This window comes from Neodiprion pinetum, chromosome 2 (genome assembly GCF_021155775.2).
Source record: "Neodiprion pinetum isolate iyNeoPine1 chromosome 2, iyNeoPine1.2, whole genome shotgun sequence".
NCBI lineage: Eukaryota > Metazoa > Arthropoda > Insecta > Hymenoptera > Diprionidae > Neodiprion > Neodiprion pinetum.
The window spans coordinates 2,760,616-2,780,066 of record NC_060233.1 but is presented as its reverse complement, the minus strand read 5'-3'; the positions used below and the strand labels follow the sequence as shown (position 1 = coordinate 2,780,066).

The 19,451-nt window shown below is 41.8% G+C and overlaps 1 protein-coding gene across 2 annotated transcripts in view; it reads left to right on the top strand.

The window, feature by feature from the left end:
- Ddr (discoidin domain-containing receptor 2) overlaps positions 1-18,615 on the top strand; it is a 110,951-nt gene extending 92,336 nt beyond the window's left edge. For both annotated transcript variants that reach the window (XM_046611740.1, XM_046611741.1), the window contains 12 exons: positions 298-437; positions 509-719; positions 1,689-1,859; positions 1,939-2,129; positions 6,647-6,788; positions 7,096-7,253; positions 8,348-8,646; positions 9,919-10,110; positions 11,141-11,233; positions 13,344-13,485; positions 14,710-14,859; positions 16,066-18,615. In XM_046611740.1, the coding sequence (XP_046467696.1) occupies positions 298-437; positions 509-719; positions 1,689-1,859; positions 1,939-2,129; positions 6,647-6,788; positions 7,096-7,253; positions 8,348-8,646; positions 9,919-10,110; positions 11,141-11,233; positions 13,344-13,485; positions 14,710-14,859; positions 16,066-16,227 (2,051 nt within the window). In that variant the 3' untranslated portion in view covers positions 16,228-18,615. The remainder of the gene's footprint in view (positions 1-297; positions 438-508; positions 720-1,688; positions 1,860-1,938; positions 2,130-6,646; positions 6,789-7,095; positions 7,254-8,347; positions 8,647-9,918; positions 10,111-11,140; positions 11,234-13,343; positions 13,486-14,709; positions 14,860-16,065) is intronic.
- Positions 18,616-19,451: the final 836 nt, after the last annotated feature.

Genomic DNA, 19,451 nt, shown 5'->3' with positions numbered 1-19,451 from the left:
AAGACTCATACGACGCGCAAGATAGTTCTAATGGCGAATGGTCTCGCAATAACCGGCGACTGTATATCTTCGAAAACTCTTTTATTTATCTTCAATATAGACTTTGAGAGAGCCCGAGTCGCGTGGTCTCACCCCTCCTCAAACTTGGCGATATTGTATAAGGTACCGTAGTAGCTTCTCTCTCCGACTCCCGAGGAATGGGAACAAGAAGATTCAAGCATTTCAAATTACTTATGAAACAACTCCTATCCGTTTTATCCAGCAGGAATTTGAGCACCTTCCTATTTCTGTTCCAAGGATACGAGTGGGTCGGATGGCGCAACGACACCCCAAACATGATTGGTCATCCGGTTGAAATAACATTCGAATTCGACTACGCGAGGAACTTCACCGCTATGCATCTCCACACGAATAACCTCTTCTCCAAGGACGTACAGGTGATTCAACACGTATTCAAAATTGTCGCAACTAGCCCGCTGACTTGTCATTTTCCTACCATTTGACGCAGGTCTTCTCGCACGCCAAGGTCTACCTCAGCGGCGGTGCGGGAAGTCAGTTCAACGGTGAGCCGGTCCATTTCTCCTACATGCCGGACCTCGTCTTAGAACAGGCTCGTGACGTCACCATAAAGCTCCACTCGCGGGCCGGTCGGTACCTCAAACTTCAGCTGTACTTTGCCGCCAAATGGATAATGCTCAGTGAAGTCGTCTTCGAGTCTGGTGAGTCTTGTTAAGTCACAATTCTCACATGTGAATGGTTCACGGTGGTAGTTCCCGATCAAGGATTTGAGTGATTAGACCACCTCTTAATTCGACCGGGAAACTCGATCCAGCTCGACCAATTCGTCGACCTCGGGATCTTTTTTCACGAAGCTGAGCAGCCGAGCAAACAAATTTTCAATAAATTCGAGAGGTCGCGTAGTCGAATGAATCTGGAGTTACTTCCGAGGGGTTCGATTTTCCCGTTCACCTATTTTCTGTAAATTTCCACTTCCCCCTTTGCAGTTACTCTTCCGCTGCTCTCCGCGCGATATGAATAACCGTTGAAGTGCCCTGTGCTCATCAGCGGAGAGCGCACATTGCGACTGAAATCGAGTTAACGAACATCGGTGCCAGTAGGTTCAATCGCAGGAACAGAGTAGGTATCCCGAGGAAGATTTTCTCCCTTTTTCTTGAGGGCGAAGGAGCTGACTTGTTGACTTAAGGAGCGGCGGCTGCGAGCTCGGGCCGCACCGACGCCATTAATCATTCCCAACCCTCTCTCTCCTCTCTCCTCTCTTCCTCTTCCTCTTCTCCGCACGGTTAGCTTACCGCTGCGAGGTGACTGTCGCCGGCAGAGAGGCACCCACACTCTCTGCTCTTTGGGCCCCTCCAAGCGCCGCTCAAATGCTCCGCTGAACCGCGTCATCGATAAGAAAACACTGTAAGATTCCGATACAGCACTCGACTGGCACTCACACACGGGATTCCAGAAGCCGGAGACCCACACCTAGAGCCATAACAAACTGCGGACCCGCCGCCTGCTTCCGACGTTCAATGGGAAGCGAAAACTGCCCACGTTTATGTGCCGCGAGCTGGATTCCAAGCTCTTGGTTCTTCGCCCTACTTTCCTGCTTCGGACAACCATTGAAACACCCTACTTTACGGCGATGATTGTGCCATAGTAGAATTTTTCACTTCTTTCCACAGTCATCTCCGAGTGGAACAACACCGACGACGATGACGCAAGGAACCGTAGCACCATCGTCATCCCCGGAGCGACGGGAAGTCCGTATCAAAACAACGAGGGTCCGCTTCAGAGGGACGAGGTCAAAGCCACCTTCAACAACAACAACGACGCCACACGAAGTGACAATATCTGTAAGTCGAGCAGGTGCAGATTGTTGCCTCTACTACAGTCTCTAATTCTTGATAACGATTTGAACAATTTCTGCCTCAGTTCCAGACAAGAGTAAAGAGCCGGAATCCCGGCAGCTTATCGGTCTTGTGATCGGCATACTGACGACGGTCATCGTCATGCTGTTGGCTGCTATCACCTTCATATTCTACCGCAACCAGAGACTCAAGGCGACATTGTCACCGCCGACCTTCTACGACCAACATAACGAGCACCAGCATCCCGAGACCAAGGTGAGATGTTTATTTTTCACTAATCCGCGAATTTCCCCACTCAGTTGACTGGATGACTCGTCCGACTTGGTCTCTGCAACTGGTGCAGAAACTCGACTGAATTTGGAGATGAGAAGGAGAGAAAGAGAGCCAATTACCAGCGATTGGACATTTGTGTAAACTTTACGAACGTTGCTCCTGCAGAGCAAGTACTCACGTTCATTTGCTGCGTTTGTCTGCACTCCAAGCGTTCGTTTACTCACCCTTAGACGGTACAACTTCTCAGATTTTGTATACACACCGCGTAATCTCCAGATGAACGTTTCGTAGCTACGAGAAGAGTTGCACCAATTGATAGTCCGCAGTCCCAGCTCCGATACTCCAGCACTTTCTGAATCAAGAACGTTGTTCACGTTGAAAATTACCGCAAAGATAAAACGATGATATCGCGGATCAAGAGTCGATGATATTCACCATTCCTCCCTCAATGTCTCTTTTCCCAAAATTTCTCGACAGGATGTTAATAATCGCGTAAAGTGGTCCCCCCTATCTGCCTTAACTTACACCCTTATAGACCCTCGAATTCGTATAACTACCTTGCAGACAAGTTTTCACACGGTATATACCAAACTTCTTCACAAACGCTTCCTGATACTTTGTATAAAGAGGGTGAAAATTGCGGTCCGTTATACATGATAAGCCTTATATATACCCACTTGTAACTACCGATCGATGCAATACTATTATTCCAGTTTAAAAGTTTTTATTGGCGCTCGTGGCGCTGACTCCACTTAATTAGAACCCCTGTAGCCGCGGAGCGAGCGACTCGGTACAAAGCTGGAATATACAGGCAACGACGACGAAGGTTGTAGGAGAAGGGATTCGGGCCGAGTTGGAGAACCGAGACGGAATTCACTGTCGCGAAACTCGGGACGTGCGCTATCGCCATCAGTCATTCGGTCTCTCAGCCTCTCCTTTGCTGATCCTCTTTTCTCCTCGCAGCTCCTAATTCTGCTCTCGTCGCATTAGCCACCTGCTACCCCCGACATCTTGTCTGTCTTGCAGACCCCCTTGGAAAACATACTATACGTAGGTACCCTCATAGGACAATGCGCGTTATACACACCATCCACATCCTCCTACACGGCTGTCCGTCAACCCTCAGGAAAACCTGTTCGGGAAAAATTTTTCGTGCGCCTATGGTGCGTTCCAAGCCAGCCAACTTGCTGCTAAGTTTTGATCGTTTTGATTTTACTTATGAAGTTGAAGTTAGTAACGTTATTAGCTATTCCAATGCATGTCTCGGAAAATCCTTACTTTGCATTTTTAGGATTATCTGAAATTCAGTCAACCATGATAAACAAAAATACTCATATTTTGAAAATCCAACTCCTAAAAAGTCGTGCTAAAATTCCACAGCGATGATTTTTTCTTACCGATGTTCCGTTATGTTAACGTTACTGTCTTCAGCCTCGTTTTTAGTTTGGTTCAATCTTTTTCAGGTGATGATAAAGCCTCTAGAGACCAAAATTTTGATGTCCCCCCTTTTTTTTTTGTTTTTAATACGAACGATCTTCAGGAATGAAGTTTTCTCCGACTCAAAAGCACGTTTTTCATACTGACAATTTCAAGGCCGACCTTTGCTGAAATGACGTTTATTTTTTATTTCCATCGCACTGAAAATTCTCTCGTCTACAAAATCAGACGAAAATAAAATTTAGCAAGAAATACCGAAACATTTGTTTAATTAAATAACGTCAATTAATCCAGTTTTTTTTTCAAAGCTAGTTGATGTATTTTGGAATAGTCTTTTTTTAACTTTAATACTTAAAATTGTTCAAAATCTATAGATCCATAACTTTGCATAGGCTACGATATTTCTGGAATAGGTATAACGAATTCGAAGAACGGAACGTAAACTCGGTAACACATAAACTGCAAGATTAATAGAAACGCAAAAATATGGTTAGACATATACGCAGAGTCGCGGTTTTAATTCAGCATTATTTTACGTTTATCTCGTTCGGTGTTCATTTCGTTATTTTGTCTCGATTTCTCTTTTTTATTCCACTTTTAGTTAGTTTTCTCTCTTATCAGTTCGGAATTATCAGAAGCGTAGGTAATATTCGCCAAGGTAGGTAGGTACACACGCAATATAACACACACGCGTGAGCTTTTTGCCCCCTGTAAATAACCCCGTGGTTTGAAACGATTCGATAAAACCACCGACCAGGTCACATATGCACATTACGTAGAGTATAACAACAGCGTTACACCCACACGACGAGTGCGAGTGGGTGAATGTGGATGGCGTGGAGATCGAAATGGCGCGTGAACAAACAGCCATATCCGGTTTTACACCTATGTACAATATGATAATACAATATCGCTGCTCATGCACACGTCCATACAGCAGCGTGCGCAAAACGTGAGGTGTTGGGGTAGATTGAAAACCTCGCACCCCTCGTTCTTGGCCGATCCACCATGCAAAGAGAGAGAGAGAGAGAGAACAGGGTGTATGTATCTTTACCTACACTGTACGCAGTGAACAGATTTGGCTAAGCACATAGACATTATATAACGGGTGAAAAGGGGCGAAACACCCCGAAGCGTGCGCAAACTTTAATCTCGGACGTAGGTACGCGGGGTTAACGGAGTTCCAGCTATTGCAAAAAGGTGGGGGGGGGAGGAGGGGGTGGATAAAAGGGGGAAGACGACTCGCTTCCGAAAGATACAACTTGGCCAACAACCATGAAGTCGAGAAAGAGAGAGAGATAGAGAGAGGGGAAGCGGGAGAAGAGTTTTGCGGGCTCTAGGAGGGGTGGGTGGGTGGGATGCTGCAGAATCCTGATGGCTAAGTGGTTATCTTATCTTAACGGTCCGTGGCCTCTCTTCGTCCCTCACCCCCGCGGCGCTAACGCGCCCTAAACGGAAATTAACACCACCACCACCATCACCACCACCACCACCACCCCCGAAGAGAACGCCAGTCGGTTGTCGCGTCGTCTGAGAGCTAACACAAAAATCAATGGGCGTAGCGATATGATAACCTCGAATAGCCGGTCGCATCGTCTCGCCCTAAACGCTACGCGACGCCATCGTTATATATATATACAGCATAACATAAACACCGTGGCACCTTATCGCGAACCGACTAACTCGCCAATTGTTTGTTATAAAAATGTTAATTTCCTACGAGAGGTGCCCAGGCTGACGAAGCCAGAGATCGCGACTCCTCCTCTCATTCGTCTTTCATGTCTGTGTTGTCGGTACCGGGGGAAACTATAAACCCACACCGCTTAAACACCCTTCGCACCGATGACGTAGATAAATACCACAGTTTCTTCTTCGTCTTCGTCTCGTTCCGCAGGCGCCGACAATAAACGAACTTTTATCACCCAGTTTTCCGATTTTATGCGTTAAACATTTTCTTCCAGAACGGCCATTCCGGCTAATGAGCACAACGAATTCAATGATAAGGGACCACTTTCGCGTGGCTTAGTTTGCCGGTGTTTTATCACAGGAAACCAGTTGATATAAATATAGTATACCTGTAGCCGCTTCTTCAACGATGTTGGATATAACTATCAGGCTCTTCGATCATCTTCTCATCTGTCGAGGGTTGTGTAATGGTGATCCGCTGGCCTTAGACTGGTTGAAATAATCGCGACAGCAATTGTACGTAACTATGATACACAATTTTTTTTATTTGTGGTCTTTATGAATTTTCTTTACAATGCTGAAATTGTACGTGAAGTTTTCTAGTGTCGCTACGTCTGTTGTGTACAAGGAAGTCGTTCTCTAACTAACTCTCTCGGAGTTCTTTAATAAATTTCTGAGTGAGAGTTGAAAATTTTCCAAGGGTGTAAATTTGCTAGTTCCCGTTGATTGGCGAAAATTGTTCAAGGAGATATTCTGAGTCGAGAAGTGAGAGTTTCGAGGGTTGGAGTTACGATCACCGGTTTGACGTGTCTCAACAATAGACGGCAGGGTGTCGGAAAGTTCCGTACACACCGTACTAAAGAAATTTGGCAAAACGAATGTTTGATGCGACAGCGAGAAAGATGAGGGGAAAATGTTTACGAAGGGTTAGTTTATGTTCATAGACTGTCTTCTTACAGATGCTGAAGTAACGTTACTTTCACTTTAACCCCAGGACCCTACGCTTCTTTACGAAACAAATAACCTACACATGGGGTACTTTGGAAGGTGGTTTCAACCCCTCAAAGTGTTTAATGGCGGATAAAAAAAAAATTCGTGTCGCTTAGCTTTCAGTCTACTATCGCATACATATTACAAAAGAAATGAAATCTGAGATATCGACTTGGAATACCCTTCTTGATAGTTGAGGTAAGCGTTGAGCGTGACTGTGAGACTTCGACTTACTGCCAGGGCACCTTGGGGCCGAAAATCATCGCCCCAAGTGACACGTCACATCCGGCCCAGACGGCACATGTCGGCAATCCGAATTCTCTCCCGTATCCCGCCGCGAATAAGATCCGGGATCTGAACCGACGCCTTTCCTAATTCTTTCGCAGGTCTGCGTCGAGGATACGGCCCAAGGAACGGAAGAAGCCCCGGAAGACAAGGGTCCGATCTGTCCCCCACTTCCGCCGCAGTACCATTCCGCAGTCTACAAAACGTCACAGCCTCGGAAGACCTGCCTGGACTATGATCCCGGTCAGTATTCCAGCGGGATTATCCTGTCCCCGCAAGTTTCATTCTGCGGGATAAAAATGAACGAGGAAAAGTGGTGGGGTGTAATTTAACGCTCGATTAATTACCCGCTGACGATTTTTTACTACGATATTTAATGTAAATACTTTTCGTCGAAGATTTTACCCTGGGAGAGTGAGAGTTTACCCTGAATTTGTGAACGCGTCAATTGGAGGATTAAAAAATTCACCACCCCTTTTCCTTCGCTCTCCACCCGAGATGAAAATCCGTATTTCCCGGAGGATTGAGTTCATTATTTCTACCGATGCAGAGGGACTCACGGAAATACAGCAGCCGGTGATCCCGCTGCTGATGAACGCCGCAATCAATATTTCAAGGCCGATTCCACCTGTCGACGAGTACCAGACTGATCCACCGCCGATACCACCGCCGCCTGAAAAGTACTACGCAAGCACGGAAATACTGAAGGTGAGTCGAACTTGCACCGGCGGATAATTTCCCGGGAATTAAAGCTCGGCGCAGAAATCAAGGGATGCGAATTTAGCGGTTGGGCGATGAGCTTTTCACAAACACAGTGACCGTGTTGAGGTTGATGAAAGTTTTCTTACTCGTATTAAAATTTGATACTGATTAGATCCGTGAAAATTTTATCTTAGGTTCATAGTTAATCGGACATTATGTAACAAGGGAATAAAGTTGAAGCGTTATTCCCGTGGATGCGTTTACCGCCTGAACGAAACGAGCGAACGATACTGGAGGAAATATAGTCTCATATTTTCCGAAAATCTCATATATGCCGCAATGCGGAAAAAAAATACTACTTTTTTCCCACAGATGAGGGAATAAAGTTAAGAGGGAATAATATGCCACTTTTATCCCGTTTATCAGGTAAAAAAAGTTAAAATTATGGTTGAATCGGGAATAAATATAATACAAAATCATATCGGTCAATATTTTTAGCGATGTAAAGTGTAATTGTATAAATTTCTGTTAACCCTTTGAGGGTCACATTTTCTATCAAACAAATTTAGAAAATCACAGGTGATATACAGGTTTAGGGGTCGCTGATAACGATTCTGAATTCCGAATTACGAAATTCGAAATGTTGTAGCAGAAATTCATTTTTAAAAATTTCCAAAACCTTTTTTTCGAAAACTAGCGTACGAAAAATTCTGAAAAAATATATACTACGAAACTGTGTATGGAAAATAGGAAAAAAATGTCAGAGCCTCATTCATACTTAAGGGAATATCGCCGAATAATCATTTCCGTTTGCAGGTAAAATATCGCGTGTCAGGATCTGTATTTTTTTTTCCTCTCGTAAACAATACGTGAAAAGTGCAGGGTGATGGGGGTGAATTTAATATACCCATAGGAGAGGTCGGCAATAAAAGTAACACGTCGAAAGGGGAGGAGGGGGGAGTAGAAATTTTTCATTTAAAACTATGCGGGCCGAGTTTTCCGCGGCTAATGAGAAACTGCAGCGGGAAAACGTAGCCGTCAGGTTACCCAGGAATTTTGGCAAAACTGCGAGGGTAAAAATTCGCCCCGGGCTGTTGCAGAGCCCCCTACCACCCCTCCCACCATCCCCTACGCCCCCACCAAGCGCCAAAGCATCGAGCAGCATGACGAGCTACAGTCCGGAGGACATGCTGACCGAGGAGGAGGACGAGGAACTCGGGATATTCGACTTCCCCAGGGAGCGGCTCAGCATCGTTGAGAACCTCGGGAACGGCGCCTTCGGCGAAATTCACCTCTGCGAGGTCGACAGGTTCCCGGGGTTCGACGACGTCTTCAGGTCAGCTGGCAGCCACCTCGTTGTCGTCAAGTCCCTTCGGCCTGGCTCCTCCGAGACTCTCAGGTTCGTATCTGAGCCGGGAATTAAAATCGTCACTGCGGAAAATCGTTCCTGCGCTGTTTTGGAATTTTTTAGGAAATTTTGGTAAACACTTGAACCAGAAAAATTACTGGCTGGTCGAAAAAATGGGGCGGGGTTGAAATTCCGAGTTTGAAAAGTTCCGAAAGCACCAAAATCTGAATTTTTTTCTTTTCGAAACTTAATGTAAAGAAATTGGACTTTGACGAAGCATCAAAGTTTCGAATGTTCCGATACTCGACGGTCGAAGTCAAAGTTTCAAAAGTACGAAAATGAGTAAATTTAAAAATCTGAAACTTCGAAATTCCGAATGATCGAAGATTTTCAGTTCTGTGAATTTCTAGATCGGTGAAATTTCGCCACTTTGACCGTTCATTATTTTTAATTCTCGATAGTTTTTCGTTTGGAATCCAGGTCCTTCTGATTTTCGGTTTTCTGGATTTTTCACACCCACTTGTTGAGTAGACTACGCTGTGTGAGTGTATTTTAATTTTCGGAATCTTACTCCATCAAAACTTTAATTTTTGGACTATTAGTCCATCGGAACTTTACTTTTCGGAACTTTGCTTTACCGTAACTTGAATTTTCGTAATCATGTATTTTTGAACTTTACGCCGTCGGCTTTCCGACCATTTGAAACTATGTTATTTCTCAAAAATTTGTTTCTCTACATCAAGGTTCGCCACCAAATAATTCGGACTTGGGCGCTTTCGGAACTTAAACCCCGCCCCCGAAAAAGTGTTAAAACTAAAACGAGATAAAACGGAGCTTCAACCCTTCCAGAATGCTTATCCGTTCAAGTGGACACACGCTTTGAAAATTTACAACAAAAGTTTCGCTGATCAGATTTCTCTTTAAGATATAGATTTTGTCAACAGTTGCAATACCTTTCTAAAAAAAAAATATATTCCACTGTCTCACCTGATTCGATCATGTTTTCAGTCGTGCAAAAGTGCAGCTAAAGTAGTCGAAAAAAAGTGCATGTAACTTTTGTCCTCGTTTACAATTTCATAGACCATACGTATAAATTCAATTTCTTTTATTTGTAAAATAATAATCATGTTTCTATCGTAGTCTCAAATATTATTGTGGTTTAAATGGTCGATCGGTAATTGCCGAGAATATAATTCCAAGCTCCCTCGGTTGAGATCATTAACCGGAAGTGACCGAGCGCCAGGTTCCAGATTCGTGAGGAAAGGACGAGGGTTGGAGAAATCGTCAAGCCTCCGGGGTAAAATATCCTGAAATAAATTTCAGGGTAGAATTCCAAGAGGAAGCAAAGCGACTGGCGCGTCTCTCCGACTGGAACGTTTTTCGATTGCTCGGTGCCAGCCTCGAGGACGATCCGATGTGCATAGTCCTCGAGTACGGAGAATTCGGCGACCTGAATCAATACCTGCAGAGTCACATAGCCGAAACGTCGAGCGTTCAGACCGCCAAAACGCTGAGGTAAATCCGATATTCACCAAAATTGTCCGAGCGTCGAAGCTTATTTATCATTCAACGCCTTCCCGAGATCTATAATGATCGAGCCAATCCTCGTTTGGCTAATTGCGATTACTGCGCCTCGATTCGCGTAACGAGACGTTAAATCACGCGATTGGATAGATGATTGTACTTTTTTCAACGGTTTTTTCTTTTACATTTCATCCGAAATCAATGAATCAATTACAACAGAGGTCTACGAATCAAAAAAACTGCACAAGTTTTTAGACTTTTTTTTTTTACATAGATTTTTACTGATCGAAACCGGGAAAAATATTCGAAAAAATTTCATCGCGTCAGGTGATTTTTTCTTCAACTCGTGTTTGTGGTTTCATCCAGAGTGAAACTCCCATTTAATTTGAAATCTGCTATCCTATTCTTGATTACAAAAATCCTATGGAAAAGTGATTTTTGACTTTCATTTAATTACTAAAAAACATCCCATACACCTGAAATAAAATATTGTTTTGCAGACCTGTGCAATTTTAACCCTCGGAATTTTTGATTTGATTTGTTTCATATTTTTTTTTTTTTTTTGCCAACTTTTTCAGTTGATATATACAATCGCACCTCTGGAATCCCAATTTTTTCTTTCTAATCGAATCCTAAAACCTTTTTTTTTTTTTTTCGTTTTTTGTTTTTCACGAGATTGTCGCAAATCTTTTCTCACATACGTATAATTTCAAACTGTGCAATTAGAACTCGGATCAAACACATGCCCAAAGTTTTTTTTCTTTTTTTTGAGGTTAAAAAATCGCAGACCCTCCGACGATTTTTCTTTTTTTCTTTTTTCTCTTCGCTGCTCGTTAACATTCTAATCATGCCTGATTACGCGGATTACCGCAGACGTAAATTTTTACGAGGCACGTTGTCTCGGTGACCTGCAGCGTAAACATCCCCCCCCCCCCCCCCCCCCCCACCCCCTGACCCCGTCCGACCAACCCTCGCAGGTTATCCAGTTTCTTGCAAAACCCTTCGCTCCTGTGTTTTTCAGCTTCGGTACCCTGATGTACATGGCCACTCAGATTGCATCTGGCATGAAGTATCTTGAGGAGATGGATTTCGTTCACAGGGATCTCGCCACAAGGTAATAATAATAATAATAATAATAATAATAATAATAATAATTTCACTGTATGCATATGTATTTTAATTTTTTTTTGTCTTACCTTATTTCTGTACGCAAAGAAATTACAATATTAATTTTGCGCGTGAATTAAAAAGTAGCCGCGAGTTTTCTGAAAAAAAGGGTGAGCAGAAAAAAACAAAAGTTTACGAAAACACGGGTTGAGTAGAAAAAAAAAAAAAAAAAACAGAAGGGGGATAGAAAAGGAGAATTCAGGGTCGGATTGAAAGCATATTAATTTTTGTATTTTTTTATTCTTGACGTCGACGGGGCGGAACGTTTGACAGGTTCAGTTTTTGGGGAAAAATAATTTACGAGGTAGAAAATGAAAGCGCAAGGGGGGTTGGCTTGTGTGCCGCGTGGCGCGCGGCTCGTTGATTAACTGAAAGTGCAGAGAGAGAGAGAGAGAGAGAGAGAGTCCTGAAGGGGTGGAAAAGGGGCGGAGGAGAAGCCGGGCGGCAGGCGGTGGTGGGATCGCTTTATTAGAGTAGTCCATTGTTTTATCGCCACCCGATTAGAGGAGGGCCAGGTGCCGGTTTCGTCCTCCAGGATATCCCGCCACCGAAATCCTAGGCGTCCATAGCCGGCAGCGCGACACGCCGGCACCAAAATGGCGTCGGTTGGCTGGTCCCTGCAGGTCCATTTACTCTTTAATGGAGGCACGTGTTCGAATTATTAACTATAATCATAAACCCCGATTATAATTACCCCGTCGTTTGCCGTATAACAGTTGAACGCGATTGCGTATAAACGTCTATTTATGCACGTATGTGTGCGTACGGGGGTGACGTGTGTATACGTATGCAAACACTGATTGTATATCATATTATACGCAGACACGCCTTTGCGAACATTAACACCGAACTACCGTTACTTACGCGTTAATTGTTATGATTTATCGAGACCTAGCACGTGTCACCCTGCACGGTGCGGTTGCTCTTGAAGGGGTTGCAAACACCCTTCGCGCCCTTTGGAGGAGAATTTTCTCATAGTTTCTACAGGGGATGAATTTCGTTGGGATTTTATTAAACTGTTTAGTATTTATTCCGATTTTCTTGATCGCTCCACGTTGAAATTGTATGTATGTGTTCGGGTGGTTCATTTTTTAACTTTTTTTTTAAGGTACCAATCCAAAGATGTGGGATAAATATTGAACAGAAAATTATCGCAAGGCGTGGAGGAGGTGGGAAAATATTTAGAGATCGCTACCGATTATTGAAATATTTTTTATTTATTTTTACACGTACACCTTACGGACTTACATGTATATTAGTTTGTCTTTTTTGTATCGTGGTTCAATTAATCGTTCACCAATCAACGGCAAACTGCGCCTAACAATTCCGCAGCTGGCTGTTCTCCTCTTTTATCCGAAAGATTAATCGTCTCGGAGAAATTTGGATAACAGTTTTTCTCACCGAAACAGGATTATCGCATCACCTTGATGTCCCTGTTTCGTTTTCAGTAATGATTTTTATGAACGACGCTTAATTGGACAACGATACGTAAAACATAAACTAATATATAAGTCCGAAAGGTTTACACGTAAAAATAACTAAAAAAATATTACAATAATTGGTAGCGATCTCTAAATACTTTCCTGCCTCCTCCAGGTTCGATGAAAAATTTTTTTTTAGCATTCGTCATAGATTTTTTGAGTAGCGCCTTGGAAAAAAAAAATGGTAAAAAATGAGCTACCCATTGGAACAAAACACGGTCGTGCAATTGCTCGTAGGTACGAGCGAACGGGGTGAAATACCAATTAGCGTTGCAGCTCGCGCTAGAATTACGAAGTTTCGCGGATAGCGTGGGTATAATTGGATATGGCTAGGGTGTACCTGAAATGAGAGATACCTCAATTCGTTCGGCATTCGGTTTATTATACGTACACGTGTAGGAGTTTGTCGGCTCGATGCGACGTGGAATGCAACTTTTACTGCATACACGACGATCAGATACACACACGTAATAACGCAGCGATGCTAAAGCTCGAAATCGCGAATCCGACACGAGACGCAGTAACGAAGGTGCGAAATTCCCGATTCCGGGATATTTCCAACTGTTTTTTCTCCAGGAATTGCCTCGTCAATCGAGGCCATGGTATCAAGGTTTCCGACTTGGGACCAGGACGGAGACTCTACGCTGCAGACTACTTCCGGATCGACGATCGGCCACCTTTACCCATCCGCTGGATGGCCTGGGAGTCGATACTCCTGGTAATTTTGCATTTCGTGTCTTATTGTTAGTTTGTAGAAACGTCCAAGAGCCATTCGCTTGGAAGTCGAAGAAACCGTTTCTATTCTTCGACATTGATTAGAAGTCACTACGCGCAGTTGAACACGCAAAAAAAAAAAAAAAAACCTGCGATGACGGACGATCACGAATCGCACTTGGGCTAAAGTCCGGTTGAATCCCGTCGATCCGTTGCTCGCAAATTGATCCGCAATGTCTGCGGATTTTCGCTCTGGCAGCGAGTAGAACGAAACAAAGGTAGAAAATGCCAGGGATTTTAATGCCGAAAGTTCTTGGGTTGATTTCCGGCGTATCGGGTGTCGCAATTTGTGTCGAACGATCATCTCGGTGAAATTGAATTCCTCGTAACACGATCCTCGAAACAAAACTACAATTATTAGACAGATATTCGCCGTTGAGGAAAATCGAATGGAAAGGAAAATTCGGTTTTCGAATTCTGCGTGAAACGACGATCTGTAAAGCCAGATGCTCGGAGTGCCTTTTTCGAATTTCCGCGTTTCGTAACCGTATATTATATTTATACACTCCATCAACTGTGCGGGTATATGCGATATGTATATGTAATATACATGTATATGTATGCGAAAACTACCCTCGTGTTACATTTAGCATACATTTGCATACACAGGCTAGCTCGTCGAGCTTTTGCTTCAAATTGACTATGTCATTAATGTTTCATTATGGCCCATTATTTATCCAGAAAACCCCATTACGTCGTACTAATGAAACGCATCTGGCATCCGTGCATTAAATATACATACGTATATACCTACCTGCCTCGTGGGTACGTAGATAGGTCATTATATTTCCAACTAACGTCAGAAAATCAAGTATAAAAGGACTTTTCTCGCAGGTATCCTGAGAATAATTTTTTCGCGATTTTTGGTAAGCTTTTTACACGACGTAGATGGCGCAGCTGTATCACAGACACTATCGCGAAGGCACAGGCACATGTACACGGAGATAAATTCGTTAAGTTGGCCCGGAAACTCGGGACTAATTGGCTCAAGTTTGCGAAAGTATCAAGACTGTCGGGTAGAAGGAGGATGAGACGAGGAGGAATTATTTCCCCCGAGTTGATCCTCGACTCGAGAGTCAAGGATGCTGCGGTCCTGGCTCTTGAACCCGCGGAAATTCCATATACTCGGTGGGAAACACCGCTAATTGATACTCCGGGTATAATTCAGGGGAAATACACGTCGAAGAGCGACGTCTGGGCGTTCGCCGTTACACTTTGGGAGGTCCTCACCTTCGCAAGGGAACAGCCATTCGAGGAGTTGCCCGATTACCGCGTCGTCGAGAACGCGACCCTCTTCTGCCAGGACAACGAGAGGCGGGTAAGTTTCGGGAGGTCAGGGATATACAGGCAATGAAGATATGCCGATGGTGCCGATTTCCGGGTGAACGGACCTTGACGCGAATCGAAAGTCGGGAGTGGAGAAGAACCATCCGTTCGAACAATCAGGGACGCATCTAACGTAGGGTCCAGTCACGTTGTTGTACGGGCATAAATCTGATATAAAGTTAAATGTACCGGTTATCAACCCTGTCCCAATTATTGAAATTTTTCCGGTTCTGTTTGTTTGATCCTTGGTTCTAAGATTACCAAAAAATGAATTTGTGATGTCTAGCAATTGGTTTGACTCATCGAGAAATTCACAATTTTTGCCGTCAATTTATGATTTTGGAAAATGAAAAGGTCAATGGTTGGGTCTAAACGAATCAATAATTGGTACACTCACCTACCTTAACGAAGGTTTGGAGGTGCAGCCTCAGGTTCATTGATTTGATATTAGTTGAAACGACATTTTATTGACCTGACCTAACCTCACCTAGACTAACATAACCCGATCTGACCTGATCTGATCTAACCTAACTTAACTTAACCTGACCTAACCTGACCAAAGTGGTTGATCACTATGCAAAAGTGGCAGACGTCGACTACGATTACATGAATCACACGTGACTACACATGTTACAAAGATTGCCGAAAGACTGTAAAGATTACACGAAAATTATACGGACGGATTGCAAAGAGATTGCAAAACTCACAAAGATTTTAGACACGGTAAAGATTACAAAGATTACCCAAAGACTGTAGAGATTAGACGAAGATTACACGGATTGCAAAGAGATTACAAGGATTACAATTGATGACGGGTGATTACAAATTTTACAAGGATTCGAAGAATTATAAAGAGTAACGTAACGAATACAAAGAGATTACAGAGATTACCTGAAATATTATGTAAACCAGATTACAACAGTGATTAACCCCTTGTTTAAACAATAAATTTCACTTACAGTTACATAATTATAAACGACTCTGAAGAGATGGTATTATCGAATCATTTCTACATTAAAAAAAATCGGATCGTTTAACCGATTTTAATAAACTGGGGCATATTTCGTTCCTCAATGACTGTTGGTGTTTGGTGTATCCTGAATTGCTGAATATATTCTGTTTTATCTCCGCTCCCCGAGACTTTTGGAACGCGGATAATATTTGGTCCCGTTCATCTTTGTGTAACGGGGTTTTTCAGTTCGTCCTACTTCCGCTGCCAAAAAACTGCCCCAAGGAGATTTACGAGCTGATGCGCGAGTGCTGGCAGCGTGGTGAAAACGACAGGCCAACCTTCCGTGAGATCCACTTATTCCTGCAGCGTAAGAACCTCGGTTACAGGCCGAACAACAACGTCACCTGATACAGAGAGCTGGAAGGCTGGAACCTGATTCGGCTTTCGATGATCGGAGAACTAAACGGCAACTGGATGCAGTGGGGATACCCTAACAATTACCCCTAAACTCTTAAAGGGGGCAAGACTGGACCAATACCTCGTATCCTATCCCCGTAAACAATATTCACCCCCTGACGATATACGTCGAGTCGATAGAGATCGTCTGCCGTCGCAAGATTTTACAGGGTGAATTTCTGACGACCGAACGGCTCGGTATCTGTTAAAACGTAACGCGCATGCGCTGAAATTAAAGAGCGCGGTTGCTTGCCAGGGTGACCAACCGTCGCGAACTTAACCTCAAAAATTTTCACAACTGTCGGTGCTGAGCGCGACTGTGAAAAAATTCTTGAGACTACGTTCTCGACCGTTGGTCAACCTGGCAAACAATTTGCTCTCTGAAATTTCGGCGCATGCGCGTTTGATTTTAACAGACGCCGGACTATTCGATCGTTAGCAATTCACTTTGTGTATTATAGCGTATACGGAGAGATGCTCGAGGATCTATAATGTTGTTCCTTAGTTTTTACTCTTCCTTCGATTATCCCGCGCAGAATAATCTCAGCCAGAAAAGCCACAAAAAATACACACCTGATTCACGCGATTAAAAAGTTCGATAAATGCGGTCATGCGAGCCGGTCGTTTTCTCCGTCTGCAGACGTGATGAACACCGTTATTAACCTCATTATTGTTATTATTATTATTGGTATATCATTCATCGCAGGGTTAATTACTCAACCCACTGCGAAGAATTCGGAACGAACGGATTATGTTCAAGCAATATATGCCCGATTTTTTTGCCACGTTTTTTTTTCTTCACGATAGTCATTTTTTTCATCGTTTACTTATGCATAAAAATGTTTTCAGCATGAACAAGCCGTTCTGTATACACGTGAATCATATCGCAGGATCTGAGACAAAAGATTCTAGCGTAAAAGCTAACAAAATTGTTGATTAATCGAACGTAAAAAGAATGGAAATGAATAAATTTAATAGGCAAATAATCATTGCGAGGTATAATTGCAGCCGATATTGATAAACCGTTGTAGAAAATAAAGACGAAGAATTCTATTGCAATAAGTTATACATAATTATCTAATTCTTAAGCTTCAATAATGCGCTTAGCCCGAGTGCATGAATATTTGACAATACCGTGGTGGTTGCAGAATAAAAAAGAAATAAAATAGAATATATATATATATATATATATATATACATATGACATAGTGTATATGAAAATATATATATATATATATATATATATACACATATCTATAATAAATATTATATAAAAGTTGTTGACGAATGAGGTAAGAGATTGGAAATTAATAATTGAGGAGAAGGAGAAAATAAAAAGAAAAAAAAAAATTTACGAACGAATAGGTAAAAACATTTGGTAGTAGCGTTTTAGTAACATGATTAAAGAGTGAAAAAGGGTAGACAAAAAAGAAAAAAAAAAAAAAAAAGAAAAAAAAAGCGAAGGAATTATAAGAAACACTTTAATTATAATACGGGGTAAAAAAAGAAGGAAAAAAAAAAAACGGAATAAAATAGCTTAAACAAGGCTTACCTTATATACGTTTTATATTAAAACATTTTTACGTATATATATGTATATTTAATTTGCAAACGTGGTATCGCGTATATAATTCAAATTTATATATATGCACACAAAACACACACACACACACGCGCGAACATATATATATACGATAAACATGACAACAATAATTATATTAACGTGAATAATAAACGCATACGTATACACATACAATATATACATGCATGGATGAATATGAATTGGGGTTAGTATAAAATGAATCCAAATATCGTTTAAGTAAGGTTTAAAGTTTCGCGTATATACGACACGTATACCGTACGAGTAATTATGTAATACTTATAATGTCATATTATTATACAACGACCAAAGAACCAACGACACGATCAATGATCGTGATATTAATTTTTCTACGATCTGTATGTACATAATTTGATCGGTTGAATTATTGGTTTCTTACCTAAATTTTCAATTTCTATCGACAAACTTAGATGACGCTTTTTCCAAACCCGCGGTTTCATTCCATTTGTAAGTGTACGGAGTGACGCTACAAAAAAAAAAACAAAAAAAATTAAAAAAAAAAAATAAAAACACTATGCGTTAAATATCGAAGAAATTTTTTAACGGGACGTATGATTTAAATGTGAAAAGCTTTGTATCCGAAAAGTGCGAGACGATATCTTCGATATGGGAATTAAAAGAATTGAAACGAAAGAAAAACAACAACAAAAGGACGGTACATATAAAATGGAAACGAATTAAAAAAAAAAAACACCGATGTTCGAAAATCGTACATATCCTGATTCTGCACAATAAAACTATTATAATAAATATATTATAATGACTGTATAATATAAATAAAGTTTACTACTCTACGTGACACGATATAACTATTATTATTATTATTGCTATTATTATTATAAAATCGGAGCTAATTGTCAAGTAATATTATGAGTTGAATATTGTTGAAAATTTGAGTCGTTCGATATGAATAAAAGAAAAATCATATCATAATAAAAAAAAAATCCTGTATACTTGTGTACGCGTGTAATATGTTTCGCACAATATACCTACTTAAAAAATCTCGAACATTTTTAAACAATATAAATATATATATATACATATATATATTATATTTATCATATAATCGTGCATACTAGTTTTGTACAACAACGAGATGAAATATTAGACATACGCCTCCATGTCTCGGGCGTTTTTTGGGGGTGGAGAAGAATTTTTATTTATTTTATTTCTTCTTCCTCCTTCTTCTTTTCATTCGCAAAGCGTCAAAGTTTACTCGCGTCTGAGGTTGAAAAAAATCTATATACATGTGTATTATAAATAGGCAAAGTGCAAAAAACTCTCTCTTCGAAGTTTTAATATCTTAAACTTGCGTCGACGATAAATAACCGATGTTACGAAATTTTTCACCCCGATTTAAAATTCGAAACCAAAACCGATCAACGATCAGCGATCAACCTGAACGTAGTTGTTTGTATTATACACCTATACGACGCGAAAGTTCGAACCGCTTGTTATACACAAACTGGTCGAACAAAATTGAGCATAAATTTTGTAAACACACACGCGCACTATACACCGCAGTATAATAGGACGGGGTAATTTTGTTTGTCGT